The sequence below is a fragment of the Mytilus trossulus genome, chromosome 2 (assembly GCF_036588685.1).
Source record: "Mytilus trossulus isolate FHL-02 chromosome 2, PNRI_Mtr1.1.1.hap1, whole genome shotgun sequence".
Lineage (NCBI taxonomy): Eukaryota > Metazoa > Mollusca > Bivalvia > Mytilida > Mytilidae > Mytilus > Mytilus trossulus.
The window spans coordinates 5,114,292-5,139,964 of NC_086374.1; the positions used below are offsets into that span (position 1 = coordinate 5,114,292).

General features: G+C 30.5%; 1 protein-coding gene across 1 annotated transcript; it reads left to right on the forward strand.

Annotated features, from left to right (window-relative positions):
* The first annotated feature begins 229 nt into the window (after nucleotides 1–229).
* LOC134704802 (uncharacterized) lies at nucleotides 230–25,359 on the forward strand. Its single transcript, XM_063563585.1, has 10 exons — nucleotides 230–306; nucleotides 2,110–2,266; nucleotides 2,936–2,987; nucleotides 8,254–8,326; nucleotides 8,825–8,902; nucleotides 11,431–11,587; nucleotides 12,466–12,517; nucleotides 20,642–20,729; nucleotides 21,734–21,890; nucleotides 25,347–25,359. The coding sequence occupies exons 1-10, from the start codon at nucleotides 234–236 to the stop codon at nucleotides 25,357–25,359; spliced, it is 900 nt and encodes a 299-aa protein (XP_063419655.1). The 5' UTR covers nucleotides 230–233.
* The last annotated feature ends 314 nt before the right edge of the window (nucleotides 25,360–25,673 follow it).

Genomic DNA, 25,673 nt, shown 5'->3' on the forward strand with positions numbered 1-25,673 from the left:
TATTATAAATGTATTTTGTAAACAATAAGTTCTAATTAGAAGAAATGGCCAAAAAAAGATAGAACAACTTGCATTAAAGTATTGAAGTTGACAATTTCTCTTAAATTTATTTCATCGTTCTTGTCATTTATGATGTTTACTTGGTGTTATTGTATTTATTGTGTTTAGGCCTCGGATACTTGTTTCAGTGCATTTTGAATTCATTATTATTAATCTTTTTATCAACAGTAACTATGAAGATTGCATTCGCCCTCTTAGTAATTTTACCTATGGTATTTTCCATGCCAGAAAAGAGATTGATTCTTGGTAAGTTTTTTTTCTTTATAACCGTCAATCGTCATATAGTACATCAACCAGGCGTCATATTAAATCAAATTCACATACGTTCAACAAATAAATCCCAGAACGAAATCAGAATGGTTTGATTGATTTATATTTTAGATATCTAACCACTTTTTATTTTTTGAAATCACGACTAGGACACTTCTAAAAATTCTATCACTATTACATCAAATCAAACAAAATGTATTGAATAATATGTTTTTTTCGCATTTTGGAGACCGTAATTCTATTTTTTTCCATATCTAAGAATCGTAAGGCATGTTATGGCTAATTCTTATATAGTTGCAAATAAGGGGAAAAAAAATAGATATAGAAACACCATTTTTACTTATGTCTGTTTTTGGTCAAAACTTTTTTTAATTATAGAACGCATAGTGAAGTAACTTGTCACGTGTCTATATAATGAATTTACCCTCATACTTATCGATGTCTTCAGAAGCATCATGCATTAGTTTTATCTCCAACCAAATTCCATTCCAATAAAATAGCATGCACCATTAGTCAGTGAAATAATTCAACGATACATATAATTGTTGTCAAATCTTTGTACATTTTTGTCCGATTTTTAATAAATATAATATAGATATTTCTTCAGACAGATACAAAATTGCAATATGAGAATATTGAAAAAAAATAAGGAAAAATACGTGCTGCTATTGCGACTAATATAATAATCAACTTCAGTCTTTGGTCTTTTAAGGCATACAGAGATAAACAAGCTCACTAAACAAGAAATGAAATAAAAGACTTACACTAAACAAATGATGTTCCTATTCTTTTTTATATAAATTAGTTCAATGAAGAAGTCAAACAGCAAGAAAATTAAATAAAACATGAACCAACATTTGTTGAAAGTAATTTTACTTTACATTTTAATCAAATTAAGAACTTCACTCAAGATAGAAATTATGAAACTTTCACACAACATATAATAAAGGCATCAGTAGTATACCGCTGATCAATAATCATTAATCGAAAACAAATCCGGGCCAACAATCGAAATTGAGGAAAACACATAATATAAAATGAAAACTACGGAACAACATAAATATTCAACTTGAACAAAATCTAAACGCCAACATACATAGGAACGAAATATTTTATTACAATTGCCATATTTCTGACTTGGTACATGACATGTTAAGAAACAACGGTGGGATGAACCTGATTTTATAGCAAGTTTGACCTTCTTTATTTGACAATGTTAAAAATACGGCTAAAATGACAATATTACGTGACAGGAATACAATACCAATAAATACAAGAACATTCAGGACGAAGAAACTCATATTACATAATATAACAAATTTGACTGCTTCCTATACAAATCAACAATGACTCTGACTAAGGTCTGACGCTTTCGATCCCAGTATCTATTTTTTTAAATAATGATAATGATCATTAGATACATTTAAATTAATGTTAAGATCCAACCAGTATTTTTATATGAAACTAAGGAACTATGATATTGTTGACGACTCGACTATAAACAAAAGAACAAAGCAGTGATAGTGCAAACTTTCACTTACTTAACTGAACGGCTTTCATTTTTTCACAATTAATTTTCCTAATCTGCCTTTAAGTTTTGATATTAACTATACCTATCATTGATGTTAATATCCATTATTAAGTGTTAATCATTGTAATGAACAGTTGTTATCCTATCCTATGCTAAGCTATATCTTATATTACAACTATCCCGTTGTTTGTACACATACAAGTAGCAATGCATCTTACTGAAGGTTAATGTGAAAAATTTGTTTTCAGATACTTTATTGCAAGGAGCTGAACTGAAAACTTTAGTTGATGGAATAGTTGGACAATTGGGTTCAGATGCCAGTGAACAAGCATGCGAAGCTGAATGCCACACACTCATCCAACAAGATCATCTTCTTCAGTTTGGATGTCCACTTATATGCAAAAGGTATTGTTAAATGTATTATAGAATTTAAACTGTGACAGCAAATTCATTGGACTGTAAATTTGGTAATCATATCAGCTTAACTGGTCACTTTTGCAATGGGAAAAACCATCTAATTATATACGATGCAGTATTAATTATATAGCGATATTGTATAACTGGAAAGCATGAACAGCTATTTGTAGTTTTCGCCAAAACAACTTCCAATCCGTAATGAATTAAAATATGAGCAACTGTCTATTTTAGTTTCGATTCAAAGAGAAATACGCAAATTTAATACGGACTCAGTTTACGCATTAAAATGTATTAGAAGGAAACGTGTATTTTGCAAAAATCTTATGTATGCAAGTTAAGCATAACTAATGACTAAACATTAGAAATAATCAATTTCTGTTCATGATTAAAATAAGAGAATAGTTTTTAAGATGTACTTTGAATAAATATCAGTTTGCTCGTTGAGATTGTCGCATTGGACTGATAAAGGTTACCCAAACAATTAATTGTAGCAGTTATTTATGTTTATTTGTGGAAAAGACTATGAATATATTAACAAACATGTCGTATTTTTTATGTGGAAAAAGTGGTTTAAATATATCTTATACCTAGCATTGGGAAAACCATATTCCTTTGAATAATGATTGATATGATTTTGTTTAACTTATTCTTTTGCAGTCTCCAAAGCTTAGCTCATCGATATGGACACGCCACAGCTGCACCCACAGCTGCACCATAAACATACTCATTTTGTTGCAATAAATTAATAATATGTGTTAACTCGTGTTATTATTCAGTCATTCGATTTCTGTGTGATACAACTGCCTAAACGATCAATCGACAAAACATGCATATGATCATACGTCGGTCTGCAATGAACTGTCGGGGCATTGACAAGTGACATCGAAATTTATGTTGTGGCAGGTTTTTTCTCATACTTGTGATAGTTCAACACTCCCTTCACAGTGTGGAGAGAGTTATGTAACTCGAAAATCAATGCGGCTCACACAGAAATCATCAAAATTGAATGAAAATAAATCAACAGACAAATGAAATCTACCTAAATCTAAAATTACTTTAATTTTAAATTTAGGGATGGGAACGAGAACTCGAGTATCCGGGTACTCGCTCGGAAGGCCGAGTGTTCGAGAACAGTTTTAGTACTCGGATACTCGTTTTGCCTGTTATACATCTTGAGATATTTCTCCTCACATTTCAACTCACTTTTCTGTTGAAATATACCCTTCGTAATACTAAATAAAATCAATTAACAACATAAATATGTTTATCCTGAGGCTACTATTTGTTCAAGTAGTACCAGCAACGTCCTTTCCTTCCAAATGAATGTTTTCATGTGCAGTACTTGTAACAAACATAAGAAAACCAAACAGTCTTTCGTCTGAAATTGTTGACGAGATCATATTTTTAAACAAGAACTAAACCAAAGTGACCTGCAGTGATATACGCAACAGATTAGAGACATTTTTAACAGTGTTTATACACATCTACACTTTCATGGATTACTATTTAACCCATCACAAGCCGTAAAACTGTCCTTTGTTTGTTAACCAAGACTTCTATGTAAACGTGATTGGTATGAGATGACATGTATATTTGCATAAATTTAATTATTCTGTAGTTGAAACTTAATTATAATTGTTTAGTTTACAATTTAATATAATAATAATTCTTAATTCCGTAAGCAAATATACAGCTCATAGGATTAAATACATACACAAATTATACAGTTTACATAAACATATACAGCATTAATATATAGCGGAGCTTGGCATACAATTTACATTGGTAATAAAGGTACATAACAAAATCAAGTGTTACGAATTTTCTCTGCCTCATAGAGGTATTTACCAAGACTATTTAATTCCTTAATATTTCTTACAAATAGTAATTGAACTAATTTGAAGGTAGATGGGTTTCTATAATAATATATCTACTTCTGACATTTACACATTTATCACACTCTAATATAAAATGATATTCGTCTACGATAACTTTCTTATTACACGTATTACAAACACGCTCATTTCTGGAAATATTAAAGTATCTTCCAGTTTCTACATTAAGTGAATGAGAATTGATTCTATATTTAGTTACATATGACTGGTATAAAAAGTAAAATCCCAAAAATACTGAACTCAGAGGAAAATCAATTTGGAAAGTCCATAATCACATGGCAAAATCAAAAAACAAAACGCATCAAAAACGAATGGACAAGAACTGTCATATTCCTGACTTGGTACTGGCACTGTTCAATGGTCGATTCAAATAAAATTGCAAAGTATGTCCATCATGTATATATTGATATAAATTACATTTTGAAGTATTTTCAAAAAATGACAAGGCTTCATCTATATAATTATCAACAATTCTTTTTTTAAATTCATGCAAAAATAATTGACTATTTCCAACACTTTGTGCTAACCATATATCATTTAATCCATACCTAGGGGCCAGCTGAAGGACACCTACGGGTGCGGGAATTCTAGCTACATTGAAGACCCATTGGTTGCCTTCGGCTGTTGTTTGCTCTATGGTCGGGTGGTTGTCGCTTTGACATATTCACCATTTCCTTTCTCAATTTTACTGTTTAATATGTCTCTTATTTTACAACTCCATTTGAGTTTATCATTAGGTTTGACAAAACTAGATTCGTACATATCTTCATTAATACTATTCAATATACAATTATTAGATTCTAATTACTTCAACCAGTAACGTATCATTCTTACATATCTATTTACATACAATGGTAAACGCCTAAGTTCAAAATACACCATATGGTTTACAGTCGTTTTTCTCACTTTCAAAATTCTTTTTAAATAAAACAAATGAAGCGTTTCTATATCTGATCCCTTATGGAAACCCCATATTTCACAACCATAATTCACAATACTTGTTACATATGTATCAAATAAGGATATCAAAGTCTCAGTGTAGTAACAATCATCAAAAATTTTACTCAATAAACAAAATGTAGCCTTTCTACCCTATTCAGATAGTGTTTTCTGTGTTACAGTAAAAGTACCGTTATAGTTTAATAACAAACCAATATATACAAACTGATCGCACATTTCTATCATTTTACCATTCAAATACCATTTTTCGTTCTCTTTCAGTACACTTTTGTTACGAAAAACAACTATTTTGGTTTTTCTTAAATTAATGTCAAGACCATTCTTGTATGAACTATCATATTTGACTATCATTTTTTGTAAATCAAAAATACTTTCGCTGAAGAGAACTGTATCATCAGCATACATAAAACGATAAAGATTTAACAATTTACTTCATATGGTTCTATTCCTTGTTTAATTACCTCAATTTCTATGTCAATTACATAAATTGCATATAAATTGGTGATAATGATTTGCCTTGCATTAGGCCAACATTACAATGAAAGAAATCTGAAAATTCACCATCTAATTTAACACATGTTTTTAACTTAGAATACATTGATTTAATAAGACTCAGTAAATTTCCACTAATACCACATTTTAACATTGTTTGCCATAAAACATAATGTGACACACTGTCGAAAGAAAGTCGAAAGTACGATAGCGTCATTCAAACCCAAAAGTCAAAAATAAACTAACAACGTCATGACTAAAACATAATAGAAAATAAGACAAACGATAACAAAAAAAAAAACACAACAAAAACCACAAAAAAAGTTAGACTGAGCAACACGAAAAAACAACAGTTATTTGAAGTCCAATATTGTTGTTGCCATCTTAATGGACAAGTCGTATTATTCAAAATACCAACTCCACAAGAACATATGATACAAATGTAGTCTACTTTGTCAGACTTTATATGGAGATATTTTTGATTTTATTTGAATTTCAAAATGGTTCATGAACACGTACACAAATAATAAATGCTATAAGGATAGGTTATTTGTAAAAATGGCGCTTGGTAATTCATTGTTTGACACCAAAAAAAAACCAAAGGAGCAAGCTATGTTTGTTGTATGTTTATCTTATGTTTATGTAACGTAATAACAATCCCACCTAAAATCTAAACACAACCTTTGAAGAACGTTTATTGTTTTTGTTTATTTGATACATCGATTGTACACTAAGTATCAAATCGTCGTGTGAATCTTGACTATTGTAACGTCAAGAATGATAAAATTTGAGGTAAATTATGTTTTTTATATGCAAAAGAAGAAAATTAACAAAAATATCGAGCTCTGAGGAAAATTTAAAAATTCAACTGCATTGGTTCACTTCCCTATACCACTAAATACAATATTTTTACAGTTTACAAGTTTGTTCTTAGAATTTCACCGTTCAATCACCACATACCCATAGCTTATTCATCTGGTTTTTCAGAATTGGGGATATAACTTCGTTAAAAACTCCATAAATATATAGGGATGAATTTCTAAAACAACACTGTTTAATTAAATGTCCAAAATCAGGAACCTGTTTTTCATTTGTTGCCGTGTGTTTATACGTTTGATAAGTGGATCTCGTTTCTCGTATAAAAAAATGATTAGACTTGATTTTCATATTTGAATTGTTTTATTCACTTGTTATTTCGGGCCTTGCTTTTCGATGGATCAAAAGCTGTTGAAGGCCGTACTTTGATCTACAATTTTACTGTTTACATATTGAAATTTGGATGAAGATTTGTCTCATATCTTCATATTTTTTTATCTAGAAAAGGGGATATTTATCTTACTTGTTTGTCTATAATAGTTATCAAAGGTACCAGGATTAGTTTTTTTTCGAAAAATTCAAAGTTTTGTAAACAGAAAATTTATAATTGATATTCACCGAAGTGTTGACTACTGGGCTGGTGATCCCCTCGGAGACGAAACGTCCACCAGCAGTGACATCGACCCAGTGGTGTAAATAGTTATCAAATATACCAGGATTATAATGTAGTACGTCAGAGGCGCGTTTCGTCTACATAAGACTCACAAGTGACGCTCATATCAAAATATTTATAAAGCCAAATAAGTACAAAGTTGGAGAGCATCGATGATCCAAAATTCCAAAAAGTTGTGCCAAATACGGCTAAGGTAATCTATGCCTGGGATAAGAAAATCCTTAGTTTTTCGAATAATTCAAAGTTTTGTAAACAGGAAATTTATAAATATGACCACATTATTAATATTCATGTCAACACCGAAGTGTTGACTACTGGGATGGTGATACCCTCAGAGATGAAACGTCCACAAGCAGTGACATCGACCCAGTAGTGTAAATAGTTATCAAAGGTACCAGGATTATAATGTAGTAAACCAGACGCGCATTTTGTCTACATAAGACTCATCAGTGACGCTCATATCAAAATATTTATTAAGCCAAAAAAGTACGAAGTTGAAGAGCATCGAGGATCTAAAATTCCAAAAAGTTGTGCCAAATACGGCTAAGGTAATTTATGCCTGGGATAAGAAAACCCTTAGTTTTTTGAAAAATTTAAAGTTTTGTAAACAGGAAATTTATAATTATGACCACATTGTTGATATTCATGTCAACAAACAAACCAATCGAACAAACGGTTATACTTCATGTTTATGAGTTTGATTCCAATATACCCAGTGTGTCTCTTTCAAATATTTAAGATATTGCGCATATTAACTATAATAATAACTTTTACCACTTTTTCTAAATGGGAAGTATACTTCATTTAAGAAATAATTGACGCAAGCTATACGCTATTATAGTTTTAACATTGGTAGGCATTATATTTGTGGTTATTTTTCCCCGAGCGATAGTTTTTCTTCAAATATCTTAACCAAATCGTTTTTGTACTTTTGTATTTTTTTTTATAGTCTATTGAAGAGTGAAGTGTGTGACTTCAAGTAGTCGAAACAAGTGGAAAATGTAAAGAAAGGCATGAAGTATGTATATCCTGTTTCCAATCTGAAAATTGTCAGGATTAATGGTCAAATAGGCCAAAAATAGATTTAAACTATTTGAACCTGTTCTGGACATGTCTTAAGGTAAACAATTAGCAGATAGAAAACCAGCCTGGTGGTATATATAAGGTTAATGATTAAGAAGAAGTGTACTTCACAATTACTTACTAAAACAGGTAAATGTTCTTCGTATATAATACAAAATATCAAACTACTATGGAACTGTATTTTGTGCATAAGTTAAGTATACGTGAGAAAACAAAATGTCCGAAAAGATAGAAAAACTTGCATTTAAGTATTGAAAAGACAATTTCTCTTAAATTTATTTCATCTTTCTTGTCATTTATAGATCGTCACATTTTGCTTTCAATGATGTTTGTTCGGTATTATGGTATTTAAACAAAATATGTCTTGAAATATTTATAAGCTAAATAAATGTGACACTGATTAAAAGTGTATATAAAACAAAAGGAGAAATCAAACACAATTATTCGAATAGTGGCAGTAAAAACATAGACTTATATATTATACAGACAGACTACTCATCAAACTTATATATTCTTTTAATTATTGAAGCCGACCGCGCATGACATATCGTCTTTGACAATATTTGTTGAAGTCACCATACTAAACAGTGTATATTTTTAAAAAATTCATTAATCTTTGTTCAACAGTCACTATGAAGATTGCATTCGCCCTTTTGGTAATTTTACCTATGGTATTTTCCATGCCAGAAAAGAGATTACTCCTTGGTAAGTAATTTCTTTATAACACTCAATTGTCAGTATTATATACCTATATGGAGTTATTTTCTTTCAAGACGTCAGGTCATTCTTTTTCAGAATCAACCCGGACGATACCATGTTTCAATGGTATATACTCCAAGGCATAAAATAATTACCTGTGTAAGGTCATTATTTTCCTTGATTAACATGCAATCTATGATTTACTTCACAATTTTATTCGTCTAATAGTTTTTTGGTGCCGATTTGGATATTTATTTTCTAAAGTTCAACCAATGATAGATGTAAAAGAAACCGTCATTGTAAACCCGCAATTTAATTTTAGAAACAAATAACGTGAAGTTTTGTTGATTTATCGCTATAATAAAGAAACATGATCATATAGGTCAGATGAATTTTAATGTAGACTTTCATAAAATAAATCCAGATTTAATATATTCGTGTGTAAGATTTTGAAAATCTTATTGAGTCAAACTGAATAGGTTGATTGCTTAACGTCCAGTGGCAAATATTTCATGCATGTTCAGAACGATACACACTGAATAGGAAATCATACTGTGACCTACATGTATTTATATTCGTCTTCGTGTCAGTTCGTAACTTTTTAAAATTTTTGTATACCTTTTACTCTATCAAATGATCAACTAATAAAATAATCTTATATTCGATTGAATAACACGAAAGGGTCGGTGCGGAGGGTATATAATTTTATCCTGATTATCTTTTAATAAAATGTATTGCTGTTCGAAAGACAATTTTTCTGAATTTTTCATTCGATTCAAGTAAAATGGTTAAATAAATAACAACTTTTCCACGATAGAAATTACATAACAAAACGAAAAAAACACCACATACCCCTCCCCCTTTTCCATAAGCTAAGTGATACAATAAATAACTTACAATGTGTCTTGTATTTGTCATACACCGTTATCGGATGGTAACAATACATTTGTGTCTTACTTCATGCAGTTACAGTAATATTTTTATTGTGTATGGATAACAATTTTTAAAAGGTTTATATCTAAATTATTTAGTGAGTTTTATTTCACTTTTTAAATGAGCCACAGGGCGTATTAAACCTGAACGCATTAGAAAGGAATATCCCACTTTAGTGTTGTCGGTAAAAAAGGATACTTAATTTTACAAATCTTTATAAAATTAATATTTTTTGACGGTATATAAGTCAGATAATGCATATTTTAAGGTTTTTCTTGTCGTAGAACACACCTCGGGGTTTCAGGATTGTTCAAAGAAAGGCGTCATATAAAATCAATTTCACAAACGTTCTACAAATAAATCCCAGATAAAAACTCTGAATGGTCAGACTGATTTCTATTTCAGATATCTATCTACCTTTTGTGTTTTGAAATCACGAATTGGGCAGATTAAAATAAAACCACATGTATTGCATAACATTTTATAACGCATTTTCGACACCGTAATTCTGTTTTTTCGTATGTTAGCAACGCAACGCATATTTTTGCTAATTCTTATATAGTTATACAAAAGTAATAGATAAAATTGAGAATGGAAATGGGGAATGTGTCAAAGAGACAACCCGACCATAGAAAAAACAACAGCAGTTTAGATATAACAACAGAGTTTAGATATATAAACACCGATCTACTAAAATCGGCGTTTGGTCAACACTATTTTATGTTATTGACCGAACGCATGGTGGAGGTAGCATGTCTCATGTCTATTTAATGAATTAACCCTTACGATGATTGAAGTCTTTCGACGAATTGCGTATTAGTCCTATCTCCAATCAAATTCCATTCCGAAAGAAATAGCATTCACGATTAGTCGGTGAAATGATTCAACGATACGTATACTTTTTATCCGATTTTATTGAATATGATATAGAAACTTCTTCAGACAGATGCAAAATTGCAATATAAAAGCTATTGAGTAAAAAAAAGAAGTGCTACTATTGCAACAGATGTTATAAACACCTTCTTTCCATTGCGTTGGATTTTGGTTTATCAAGACATGCAGAGAAAACAAAAAATGAACAAACTTTGAGTGATTTTATTTTAAAATAATTTAATCAAATTATAGAAACTTCACTGAAGATAAAAATTAGAAAACTTTACCAGAGCATCTAATAAAGGCAACAGCAATATTTACCACTGTTTTAAAGTCATAAATTGAAAACAAATTCACGCCACCAACAAAAACCGAGGGAAGCACATCATATAAGAGGGAAACTACGACACCAAAACAAAAAAGCAGCAGAAGTACACACTTTTACTTTCACAAATGAACGGCTTTTCATAACTGGGAAAACTGGCTTTAAGTTTCGATATTACCTTTCTGATCATTATTTTTGATGTTTTGTTGTTTAGTGTTAATCCTTGTAAAGAAATTGAGAATGCAAATGGGGAATGTGTCGACCATAGAGCAGACAGCAGACGAAGGCCATCAATGGGTCTTCAATGTACATTAGTTATCTTATTTTTACACACACACACACACACACACATGTATCCATGCATCATCATGTAGAGTAATGTGAAAACACATTTTCTTTTCAGAAAGTTTATTTAAAGCAACTGAACTGAAAACGTTAGTTGATGGAATAGTTGGACAATTGGGTTCAGATGCCAGTGAACAAGCATGCGAAGCTGAATGCCACACACTCATCCAACAAGATCATCTTCTTCAGTTTGGATGTCCAATTATATGCAAAAGGTAATGTTAGATACATATAAGTTGAAGCAAATTTATTTGAATGTAAATGTGGTAAACATTCCGGCTAAACGGGTCATTTATTTCAACAGAAAAAACCCCCAACTAAAACGATAAAGTTTAATCTATACGATGCAATATTATTTATATTGGAATATTGTATAACTGGAAAGCATAACCAGCTTTTATAAGAATTATCAAAATAACTTTTACTCCGTTAATGAATTAGAATATAAGGGACTGTATATTTTAGTTTCATTCAAAAACAAATACTTTGTTCATAATGGCAATTATTTCAACGTTATTTTAGCACTTTATTTATATATAAAATAAAGATATGCGAAAATACAAGAAGTTGTTAACAAAACATATCGGTTTAACATATCTCTTCCAAATCTGGATTTATCCAAAATTTATGTCCCATGAAATCAACAATATATCATGCAGAGTAGAGGCCTTCAGATTCAATTAAAAGTTTACGCATTTCAAAAATGTAAATGGAAACGAGCATTTTGCAACACACTTATGCATAAAATTGTACCACGACTACTGACGTTAGAAATAATTAAGTTCTGTTCATGATTGATAAGAGAATTGTATTTGAATAATTCAAATAAAGATCAGTTCGCTCGTTGAGACTGTCGCATTTGACTGATAAAGGTTACTTAGCAACTGATTTCATCAGTTATTACTGTTTATTTTTTGAAAGGACTTTACACTGATATTACAAACAGATATAACAAACACTATTTAGATATACTACAATGTCGTGTTTTTTTAAGTGGAAAATGAGGTTTAAGTAAATTTTATACGTAGCATTGGGAAAATCCTATCCTTTTAAATACTGATTGATATGTTTTTTTTTACTCATTCTTTTGCAGTCTCCAAAGCTTAGCTCATCGATATGGACACCCAACAGAAGCACCCACAGCTGCACCATAAACATTCTCAAATTATTGCAATAAATTGATATTATGTGTTTTTACTTAGCTCATGTTATTTATTCAGTCATTCTATACCTGTTTGATACAACTGCCAAAAAGATAAATCCCTAAACATTTATATGATCCTCCATCGGACAGCGATGAACTGTCGAGGCATTGGCAAAGTATAGAGATATTAATTTTGTGGCAGGGTTTTCTCATACGACATTTCTCAACAACAAAAATAAATGATAATAAATCACCAGACAATTGAAATCCGCCAAAATTTACAATTAAAATAATGTACTTTTTTAAAAATTAATATACCTATATTTTTTGATACGCAAAAAAGTAAAATAACAAAAATACCAAACTCCGAGGAATATTCAAAAAATTCAAATGCAATGGTTTATTTCCCTAAACAAATGTAATACCATATGTCTACAGCCTACACGTTTTTTGTCAGAACTAAACCGTTCTATCGCCACAATCCCATTGGATTATTTCCATATACCACTGTAATACAATATGTCTACAGCCTACACGTATTTTTGGTCAGAATTTCATCGTTTTATCTCCACATTCCCAATGGTTTATTTCCCTATACCACTGTAATACAATATGTCTAGAGCCTACACATATTTTTGGTCAGAACTTCACCGTTCTATCGCCACATTCCCAATGTTTTATTTCCCTATACCACTGTAATACAATATGTCTACAGCCTACACGTATTTTTGGTCAGAACTTCACCGTTCTATCTCCACATTCCCAATGGTTTATTCATCGTGCTATTCAAAACTGGGAATATATTACTCAGTTAAAAACACAATAGATGTAAAGGACTTTATTTGACATAACATTGTTTAGTGAAATGTCGTTATTTAAAATTTTCAAATCAGAAAAGTGCTTCGAACGCTAAGAAATTATCAAACGTGTTGTGTTCAATTTTTTGCAAGCTTATAATTTGATACGCCAGACGCGCATTTCGTCTACATAAGGCTTATCAGTGACGCTCAGATCAAAATAGTTTGAAAACCAAACAAGTATAAAGTTGAAGAGCATTGAGGACACAAAGTTCTAAAAAGATGTGCAAAATACGGCTAAGGTAATGTATGCTTTTGATAAGAAAATTCTTAGCAATTCGAATAATTTATATTTTTGCAAACAGTAAATTTATAAAAATAACCTTATATTTGATTATCATTCCAACACCGTTATGCTGGCTAATAGGCTGGTGATACCCTCCTGATCGAAATGTCCATCAACATTGGCGTTGACCTAGTGGTGTTAATAGTTATCAAATAGTTATCAAAGGTACCAGGATTATAATTTAGTACGCCAGACGCGCGTTTCGTCTACATAAGACTCATCAGTGACGCTCATATCAAAATTTTTATAAAGCCAAACAAGTACAAAGTATCAAAGTAATAGGCTTATAATTGTAGTAAGTCAGGAACCTGCTGTTTAGTGGTTTCCCGATTTGCACTGTTTTACATTTGTCACTTTGGTGGCCTATAAAGCTTGATTTTCGATATGACAAATTTTGCAATTTACAATTTGTACTTTTTACATATTGTGACTTGGATTGAGCGTTGTCTAATTGACACTTATTCTACATCCGCTTATTTCTATATCCAGAAAAGTGGATGTTTTATTTAATCTAAGTTGTTTGTCAATTAAAAACAATCGAACAAACGATTACTTGTTATGAAAGTAGATTCGATTCCCAAATAACTAGTATGTTTTTTTCAAATATTTGAGATATTGCGCTTTTAAACTTTAATCTAAATTTTAAACACTACTATCAGATGCGAAATACTTCAGTAAAAGATTCAAACGACGAAATCAGTTGATCGTAACTGGGATTGTTTTTAACAGAAATAGTTACGTGCTCGGAACATACATGCATTTTACGATTATCTCTCGTCTAATTGTTTTAAGCAATACAGAGTATTATTATATACGAAGTGTAAGGTCATACATAACATCACATTTTTTTTTAATTTATAAGAGCATTATCAATATAAAAAAAGTGAACATTATTAAATTTGATAAGTTAAAAGAGATTACTCCCTTTATTCCTTTAGAACCCATACCAAGCAACAACTCTCAAACAATAAACTCGTGATAATTTCTTTTCTTCAATTGGAAGAATCTGCTTAATATGCAGATAATGCTGGTTTGCTGCTGGCTTTAAATAGATGCTTTCATAGAGGAAAAATAATATGTATGTTGTAAAGTAAAGCGCTATAACCATCCTTATTGTTAATGAGTAACTAAGGGTCGCTATAGTCGAGTGGTCTCAGTTCTCTCATCTTATATCTAAAGAACACGTTTTGGTCTTTTTCTTTTGCTCCAAGTTGAGTACTGATATGTGATAGTATTTATTTGTATACATATAAAAAAAAGAAGATGTGGTATGATTGCCGATAAGACAACTCTTCACAAGAGACCGGAATGACACATACATTAACAACTAAAGGTCACCTTTCGACCTTCAACCATGAGCAAATTTATACCACATAGTCAGCTATAAACGGCCCCGAAATGATAATGTAAAACAATTCAAACGAGGAAACTAACGGCCTTATTTATTTAAGAAAATGAACGAAAATCAAATATATAACACATAAACAAACGGCAACCACTGAATTACAGGCTAGTTACATGTAATTATTATTTTTGTACTATTCCTTTTGACATTAATGCTTCCGAATCGGTTATTTTTTTATGATATTTATCTTGCTTTTTTTAAAACCATTTGTTTAATTCTTTCCTTATTGAAGATATGATAATTTGTAATAAGCGGACCTATTCGCATGCTTTCATTAACATGGAGATTACTGATTATACGTATTTTTTTCAATATAATAGGCCAAAATGATTATATGATAATGATATTAGTACAACACATACAAGGTTAGTTTGAATAAGATATACAAATTAAAACTGATAGTGTAGATAAGTATGTGTACTCACTATAACTATAGAAGAGACAATCATGTACAATTATCACTGTAGAGCACATTTTATTAGGTCCAATAATATCATTCGAGCCCGGTCAGAATGTTCTTATATTTAACAAAACACTTCATACACATAGCTGTAATGTTGTCAATAAATGAAGTTTTTGAGTAATTTTAGTATGAAATGAAATCGTAAGGACTTTGGATCACTTTCAAACCCTTGTCTTGGGTTTCTTGTGAAAAACCCAAATATGTCAAATTATAACAGAAGTGCACAATTTCCCTGTTGTTCAGATCACAAGTACAAGATTTTGTACGACCTTACTTCAGAAAACCAGAAAGCTATTATGTACATTGAAAGGTGTGTTGAATTTTTGCATACAAGTCAGAATAAGGTAAAGTTTTGAAATGAAACGACGGCCACTTTAGTTGAAACAAATATTATCTTTTTATAAACAAAGGAGCCAGTAATGGCTGAAATTGCAGGGTTTTATATAGAACATCTAGAAAGCAATGGGGTTATGCATAAGTGGTCGTATTTGTTAAACAAACACTTATGTCAGTTTATAACAGAATAACCTTTTATTTCATTTAGTATAAGAATACTTAAACTTTAAGGTTTACTGAATGAAATTTTAATTGGTAATGATAAAATCATTTCTTCGAAAGACGCCATAATGATAAAATCTTCCCTTCGAAAGACGCCATAGTGATAAAATCATTCCTTCGAAAGACGCCATAATGATTGATGAGTTTGGCCGTTTATGAAATCTGTGTCACAGATCACCTTGTTTATTTTCGTATGTTGTTTGAAGCATAAGATATACCCTGTGTTTTTCTTTCGATTTGTTTAACATCTATTACCGAATTAGACTATTTACCGGATTTGTAATCACATAAGCAACACGACGAGTGCCGCATGTGGAGCAGGATCTGCTTATCCTTCCGGAGCACCTGAGATCACCCCTAGTTTTTGGTGGAGTTCGTGTTGTTTATTCTTTAGTTTTCTATGTTGTGTCATGTGTACTATTGTTTTTCTGTTTGTCTTTTTCATTTTTAGCCATGGCGTTGTCAGTTTGTTTTAGATTTACGAGTTTGTCTGTCCCTTTGGTATCTTTCGTCCCTATTTTATCCTAGAGTCGTCCTAAAGCTGAAAATACGGTCTGATTATTTGTTAAATTTAAATGGTCGTTAATGAGTAGTTGTATTTAAAACCCAATGATTCTACCATTTATCAGATATTTATTTTTTTTATTTTTTTTGGGGGGGGGGGGAGTATAACTTTTTATCGATTTTTAAACTCGTCCTTCCATGTGTTCCAACCAGATTGTTAAAAGATGATAACTCGAGTATTTTCTGAATTGCTTGGTGTGAATGCAGTTTATATATTGAAAAAATGTGGAAAAAAGAAGAAACATATTGATTTTTTGTCAATAGATTAAAGGTAAATTGCATTGTAACTTAATTTAGAAAAAAAATTCGAAAAAGGGTTTCAAGATGGTTGTTCATGCTTCATAACAAAAACCAATAATATGCTAAAACCGGTTTTCAATTGCAGCAATAGAGTACCTAATACATTAACCTGTCCACAATATATATCTTTATTTCAATTTGCTGTGAAGTCGTAATTGCAACCAAACAAATAATTATAAAGCAAGAACTATATTGCAGCAGAGGAAGTAAGCCTTCACCAGATTTACAATACTTACTCACTATTTAATAATTTATCCTTAAAAAAGCAATTCAAAAAAGATTGGTTACAATGTCTTAGATTAGAGAATTCAACAAGAAGTATAGTCAATATAAAAAGAAAATGTTTGTCAATAAATGGTCGATATATTGACATTTTTTTTGTCAAATAAGTTATTATATAACAGATTAGTAGAGAAAAAAAATTGTGAAACCTATTGGTATAAACGTATGGTTAAATGTTTTACCATTACAGACAGAATTTAATTTCAAACAATTGTACAACTTATCGACATTACTTTATGTCATGTTCTTTTTTACACGATTTTTTGAGAAAAAATCATAATTTATTACAAAAAGTAAATATAGAAAAAGATTTCACATTGAAAGATATTGTTTTTGGCTATAAAATATCTGATTAATATTACTTTGGCTTTAACTTTCTTATAACTATTAATTGGGTTTCAATTTATAAATTCTACTATGTTTCTGATCAGAAAATGAAAAGACTTGATATTTTTTGTCTATTCATCAGAGAATTTACAAAACGAATGTATTATTCAAAGAAGTTAAAAGAAGATATTTCTTAAGTTAATGTTAAGAAACATTTATTAAATTGATGTTTTATTTATTAATATAATAGAATTGAAATTTATATGTATGCTTCACAAGGAGCTTGGACTTGTTGAAGACAATGTAACAAGCAACTGATGGAAATAAAGGAATTTTAAAAATAAAAAATGATATATCCTTAAAACCCAACTAATTGGTTAATACAAATAAAAACACATTATTTCAGGATGTCTTTGCATATGAAAATAAAACCGTTGTTGTAAGGAATACATTCAGGCTGACGATTCGTAACACTAAATTATATATTTAGAGTGAAGGACAATGATACAATTTCAAAATGTCTACTAATATAGAATTCAGCTATTTCTTGTATGGTTAATTTTCATTTTTCGCGTCGTTAAAACACATCAAACTATTAAGGTTAATGAACAGTAAATCGGTTCGGCGACAGATTTTGCTAAATATTTGCATGCCCTCTATTCAAATATTCACTCATATTGAAAGTAATCAATCTGTAATATTTCAGATAATAAAAGAGATAAATGCATTAGTTTTTCGATTTTCAGGTATAGTTTATCCATCCACAGTTGTATGCAAAAAAATCTAAAATCTGTGACATAGCCCATTTACTGTTTCTTGACCTTAAAATTCACCTCTAATCTTTGTTCTATTACACGATAAGCATGATATAGTGGTGTAGTTTTGATTAAAATTAGCATAGATAAATGGTCATAATATGGTATAAAAACCCACAATTTTCGAAGCACAGACACTTATTTAATTTCGTCAGGTAAGACCTATATCTTTAGTTGATTTAACCAGTGGCAAACAGAGTAAAACTAATTATTGTATTAAAAATATGTCACAAAAAAAAAAATACGCATCTGACAATACAATCAGTAATCTTGAATTATATACAAATGTTCGATAAAGGTATAAATCATGTTCTACAGTAATGAATATTTTATCTAATTCAAAGATTTAGGAACTATTATTAGAGAAAACTTTTTTTCACAGATTTTTTATTATTTAAATCTTTCAAATAAAGGCAACAGTAGTATACTGTTGCTCAAAACTCATAAATCCATTGACAAAAAACAAAATTGGGGTAACAAACTAAAATCGAGGGTAACGCATTAAATATAAGAGGAGAACAACGACATAACACTAAAATGTAACACACACAGAAACGAACCGAGCATCAGACAAAATCCCTAGAGAATAACAAATATAACATCAAAACCAAATACTTGAATTTGGGATAGACAAGTACCGTGACACGTCTTATCACAATGAATTTACACTAAAAAATAAGAGAAAACAAACGACACAACATACAGAAACGAACTATGATATAACAATGGCCATATTCCTGACGGTGGGTTGAACCTGGTTTTGCGGCATGCTAAACCTCGCACTTTTATGGCCATGCGAAATATAACACCAAATGACAACACAACACCACAGCACTACAATATCAATAAATTGGAGAACACAATTGACCATGAATCACACGAACAACAGCCAACAAAAGACAACAAGTTCAAAATTTTAATACGTCAGAAGTGCATTTTGTCCACACAAGACCTACTAGTGACGCTCAGATACAAAAGTTTAACACAGTAATTGTATTTGTTATATACGTTGTGTAAATATTCAGATATGTTCAATAATTACAAGAACCGTTTTCCTTTCTATTGTACTTAAGTTCAAATCACACATATCACAAAACTTAATTATATACCACACATATTACACAAATCCTTTATAGTGAGCATGTGTACTAAGGTTTAAATTGTTGGGACCAAAAACTGTACTAAAGCTAAATTTAAACCTAGCTACCATATACATTAACTATAACATAATACATGATAGTATGATCGCATAAATCGAAATATATAATGTTTGTGTCTCTTATATAAAAACCCAATATTTATTTATTAAAAAAAAGGCTAAGACAACACAAATGTCTTGTGTTAGGGAGGGGAGAAATATCTCTTTTATTCAAACAAAAAATTCTTTGAAACTGGCATTATCACGATGCAGGATCTTCTGAAGAAGAATGAACAGAGACTATTTTTGTCTTTTAACATCGGTTTCGCTATATTTATGATGTACCTTCATTAAATCATTCAAAATTTTGTGACTATATTAAACACATCTATCCCATCGAACTTGATATAAAGGATACAAAAAAGAACCAGCTAAATCTACGTCATACCTTGACCAACATCTAGAAATTGACAATGACGGTCGGTTGAAAATACAATTTCTATCCAATTCAAAGCTTCCGGAACTGTAATTAGAAACAAACTTCGTTTTTTTCATGGAAAAATATTGATAAAATACTTACAAACACTAATTGTATTTGTAAAATACGTTATGTAAATATTTATATATGTTCAGTATACACAAGACCTGTTTTCATTTCTAGTGTACTAAAGTACAAAAATATATAAAACAGCGATTTTTTATAATCTCTAAATTTAAAACGGACATTGCATTTGATCAGAACGGATTATAGCTGTTAGAATGGTAAAGCTACGTGTTCTGATTTAGTATCATTCTTTCAAATTAATTACATTTTCTGCAATAGGCTTTAGTTGGCTTGGTAGGCTGATATAGTTTGTACAACATTTTATGAATTGTTTACGCCATTTGTCAAGCACATGACAAAAACAAAGATAGCTGTACGTTTTACTTTTAAACTGGTTTATTGTGTTCAATTTTGATCAATCAACAAACGTTTAAAATTATTCTTGATATTGACCGTGTTTATTTGTATGTTTTAGATATTCATTATATATTTTCAAGTCAAAAAAGTAGCGTAAATAATTTCTTGACATGAGAAACAATTAAAAAATTATGTATTTTTTGTAAGCTTTTCCTTAAATATCTTTTAGAAAAAAACAAAAACAATGAAACTCGCATTTGCTTTATTGTTGGTTTTGCCAGTAGTATTTTCCATGCCACAGAAGAGACTACTTCTTGGTGAGTATTATACAGTTGATACAGTATATTTGATATTGAACAAATCTGTATTTTTTCCTATCAATACAGTGAAAGTATTAATACCAAAAAAAACCTCATCAAATATACCATGTTTATAACTTAATACTCAACACAAACAACTTCCATGAAAATAAAGATTCTGACAAAATTATAAAATAGAAAATAATTGTAGTAGAAGTTTTATGAGTGTGATTCTTTAGATTTACACTCGGGTATACAAATTTATTAAGGAACGCCTCTTAGACGAAATTCGTTATGTTTGTATAATCAGGGGTCAACGGAATTTTATACCGATGCTGGAAATACATTCTCCTTTCGACTTAAGAATAAAATTTCATTTTAGGAATGCGTAATCATTCATCAATATATAATATTAGTTGTCGTGTTTAATCGGGGTGTACAAAGTTTTTAACATCGGTGTAAACTTTTTGTAAACCCCTGATAACATAAATACTAAGATAATTAATATTGACTATTGAGAAATAAATACGTATTTCTAAAATGACATTTTATCTTATATCATTAGGGATTTTTATATTTGATTTTGCAATACAGTTTCATTTTGCGATAGTAGATACAGTTGATGTAAAGTTTAGAGTTTTTAACTGGTTTCACGACGCTAACACAAATAGTTAAATTTTTTTTAAAAGAAAGAAGAAGCTTCCCTATGAAGCAACATTAAAAACTTTTATTTCACTGAAAGAGGGTTGTGATTATAAGAAAACTATTAAACCAGGAGTTCCAAATGCAGTAGTTGAAATCATCCAATCGACACGTTTACCAACAACATCATTTGATTGTTTTGAAATACTGGTCACACATATATCGACGGATATATTTGAGTTGACGAACCCATTTATTTCTTCCTCTTTTCTCGAATGATAACTTTCGAATTGGACTTATCACCGGTTTTGAGCTTACATGAGCAACACAACGCCATTAGGAAACCTGTCAGCGACATTCACTTATTATCTCTATTACAGATACTGTATTCAAAGGAACTGAACTGAAAACATTGGTAGATGGGTTGGTAGGAACTTTAGGTACCGATGCCACCGAGCAAGCATGCGAAACTGAATGTCACGTACTCATTCAACAAGATCATCTTCTACAGTTTGGATGCCCGCTTGTATGCAAAAGGTAAAAAATATTTGATATTTACAAATTTTTAAAATAAAAAAAATTAAAATTCAATTTAATTACTGCCTTCAAATGTAAAGAAATATATCATAAATATAAGAAGTTTGATCATCTGAATCATGTCTTTAAATTAGCAATTTTGTCTCATTTAGAATGAAGAAACTAATGAATCGTCAGTTAAGAAAATTGAGAAAATTTATAAATTGGAAAATATTTGCATATTGATCTTTTTTAGTCTGTTATGGAAAAAAATATGTAGATGATGCACCATGAATATTATTTAATGCATTACGTTTAAACGACATATTATTATATTTTAGTTTCCAGAGCTTAGCTCACCGCTTCGGACACGCTACAACAGCAACTGTGTAAAGGATTGATAACAACAATTATTTTATATTAAAACTTATGTAAAATATTACTTAATTTATGGTTCTTTTTAACAAATATACATGAAAAAGTAAAATTACAAAAAATCTGAGTTCCGTGGAAAGTTCAAACCGAAAATCCCTAATCTATGCAAATTCAAAATTTTAAAACACATCAAACGAAAGGATAGCAACTGTAGTATTCCTGACTTACTACAGGCATTTTCTTATGTAGGAAATGCTGGATTAAATTTGGTTTTTAAGCTCTCACTTCTATGACAGTATCAACACGATTTGATGGCGTTTAGATTCACTGACAATCACAAAAATTAAAATAAAAAACAAACCCATTAAAAAACGAAGCGGGTAAACAAGTAATAGCATTACATAAATATATATATATATATACGTAAGAACGTCTGAGCCAGTGACAAGTCTACAACAGATTTATCCATCGGATCACCAACAGTGATGGTGATACATGGCTGTGTACATTATGTAAAGACAACTCATCTAAACATCAATCCAACAATGACTTATAAGGTATTTTCTAAAAATATACAACGCCAAAAAAAAAATGCAATAATATCAACCATTTTAGGTTAAGAAACGTAGCATTTTCTGGTATGAAATTATACTCTGCAGAACTGCATTATGCTTTCCTTAATATTCAATATCTAATTTAAGGGATACCTAATTGAAGCTGTAGATTGAGTAAATTGTTAACAGCAAAAGTGCAATAAAACTTTGATTAATTAAAAAAATTAATAATATCAACCATTCCGAAGAAGACTTCTTTCCTTTGATGATTATTAATAATGATCTTCAGAATTGACAAATTGCTGATACTATTGCATTTGTTTTTTTTTGGCGATATATATGCAAGAAATTTTTAAAGCATGTGTCACATACAATTGTGGCTGTAACATTTTTATTTTTGGGGATACGATCAGTTCCATGATTTAAACTTTTTTAAGTGGTTAACATATATAATTTTTCCCCATTAAAATCAACAGCTTCTTTCCATTCTTTGCAAAACAATATTTTATAGATGTTATGGTAATCAGCTGAATATTTTTCATGTTTTGTAAAAAAGGGAAGAGGAACGACAATACCAATGGAAACAATAAAATAATCAACGGATGAAAAAAAACCAAAACGATGGACAAAAGTAAAATGCAATCAATCCACAATCCACTCTATAAAAGATAATTAAGAACACGAAAATCTCAAAACCTGGATGGTCTGATATAGAATAATTACTTCGATGAATACTAAACAAGTGGTCAATCTGTTTGTAGCTGCATTGTACATTTTGCATATTTTACTTTTACGATGGATGGTCTAGATAGTCACATAAAGTTAGTGAATGCTCACATAGTACTTGTTAACCCTATCAATGGTGTGATTGTACCTTGTCAGGCTATCTCTACCATCTAAAATTGAGAATGGATATGGGGAATTTGTCAAAGAGACAACAAGCCGACCAAAGAGCAAAAACAGCAGAAGGCCATCAATGGGTCTTTAACGCAGAGGGAAACTCCCGCACTCAAAGGTGTGCTTCAGTTGGTCCCATGTGTTGAAAATAGAGTCAATTTGTTTCTCCAGTACTGTTTGGTATTTGATGTTTTACTTACTTGTATTATCAACAGTTCAGATTGTTTCACATCATTTAGTTAGTAAACGTTTCTTTTTCTTATTCTTTTAAATATAATAAACTTGGGATCTTTGATAAATTTTCATGACAATCGCAATATTGGTAAATACAAAATAAGCAGGTTGATAAAAGGGTAGAACCTATTGCCCTTAGGGCTTATTAATTGAGTCAAATTTAGTCTGAAAATATCTTGGTTGTTCTTTTATGGCATTGACATGTTTTAAATTTCATTATTCAAAATTATATGTATTTTCTATTCAGATGTATAGGTGTCATGTGCCGTACAATAGTTTTGTTCACGTCAAACTATTTCTTTAAATAACTCTATTCAATGAATCTGTTTTGAATAATTGAAGCGTGAACATTTGTTTTTTTTATCTTCCAACTTACATACCAGTCCGTTTAATGAACATGACCTACCGAATAAGACTTTTTACCGGGTTTGTAATAAAATGAGCAACACGACTAGTGTCACATATGGCGAAGGATATGCGTTCCCTTCTAGAGCACCTGAGATAACCCACAGTTTTTACAAGATATTACAACGTTAATGCCAAAACAAATATAATTTTTGCATCAAAGGGAGATAATTTGGAGCTTTTTCAACGATATAAATATTTCAAAAGTCATCTGAGGCTAAACCGAATCGATTTTATTTGGGTGATTACTGTACCATATCATAAAATAATAACAAATAGCGAAAGTAATAGAATTATTAAAAAAAAATGTTTAATTTTTTGCTGAAATTTTTGTACCCGCAAGCCTCCTTAACTCAACCAAAAGATATATAAACAGAACTAATCATACACTGAACGAATAAATCTGATCAATGAAACAATATAAAATTATGTATAATTTGGTCACATATTGTTGTCAATATAAAGGTATTATGTGCGACTGCCATACAAGTGCACAGTTTATAATTAGCTACCTTTTAAATCAGATTCAATTCATCATTTTCAATATGAGTAAATAAACTCATCATAGATACCAGGACTAAATTTTATATATACGCCAGCCGCGCGTTTCGTCTACAAAAGACTCATCAGTGATGCTCGAATCCAAAAAAGTTATAAGCCAAATAAAGTACAAAGTTGAAGAGCATTGAGATCCAAAATTCTCAAAGTGTTGCCAAGTACAGCTTAGGTAATCTATGCCTGAGGTAGAAAAGCCTTAGTATTTAAAAAAAAATCAAAATTTTGTAAACAGTTAATTTATAAATATAACAATATCAATGATAATCCATGTCAGCACAAAAAAGTGCTGACTACTGGGCTGGTGATATCCTCGGGGAAATAAATCTCCACCAGCAGTGGCATCGACCCAGTGGTTGTAAATAAACTCATCATAGATAAATGCGTTTGGTATTTTTATTATTATACTTATTATCTGAATTATGTCTAATGATAAATTATTGGTTTATATTTTTAGAGTTGAGGAATAGATAATTACTGTTTTTAAAAAGATTTGTCTCTAACCAAACTCATACTCCTATATCCCGCCGCATGTTTTATCCTGTCCCAAATTCAGGAGCCTCTGGCCTCTGATAATCTTGTATGTTTTTAATTTCAGTTCATTTGTCTGTTTCTGAGTTTTCAATTTTCAATGACCAAGTACACATGTTTGTCCAGCACCTGAAATCTAGACATGTGAGCACTTGAGATCACCCCCAGTTTTTATGGTGGGGTTCGTGTTGCTTAGTCTTTAGTTTTCTATGTTATGTCTTCTGTACTATTATTTGTCTGTTTGTCTTTTTAT

Coding starts and splice junctions, on each gene's coding strand:
- LOC134704802 (XM_063563585.1), top strand. CDS start 234: ATGAAGATTGCATTCGCCCTCTTAGTAATTTTACCTATGGTATTTTCC. Junction 2,988..8,253: donor CCACAGCTGCACCCACAGCT/GCACCATAAACA, acceptor ATTAGCAGATAG/AAAACCAGCCTGGTGGTATA. Junction 11,588..12,465: donor TGTCCAATTATATGCAAAAG/GTAATGTTAGAT, acceptor ATTCTTTTGCAG/TCTCCAAAGCTTAGCTCATC.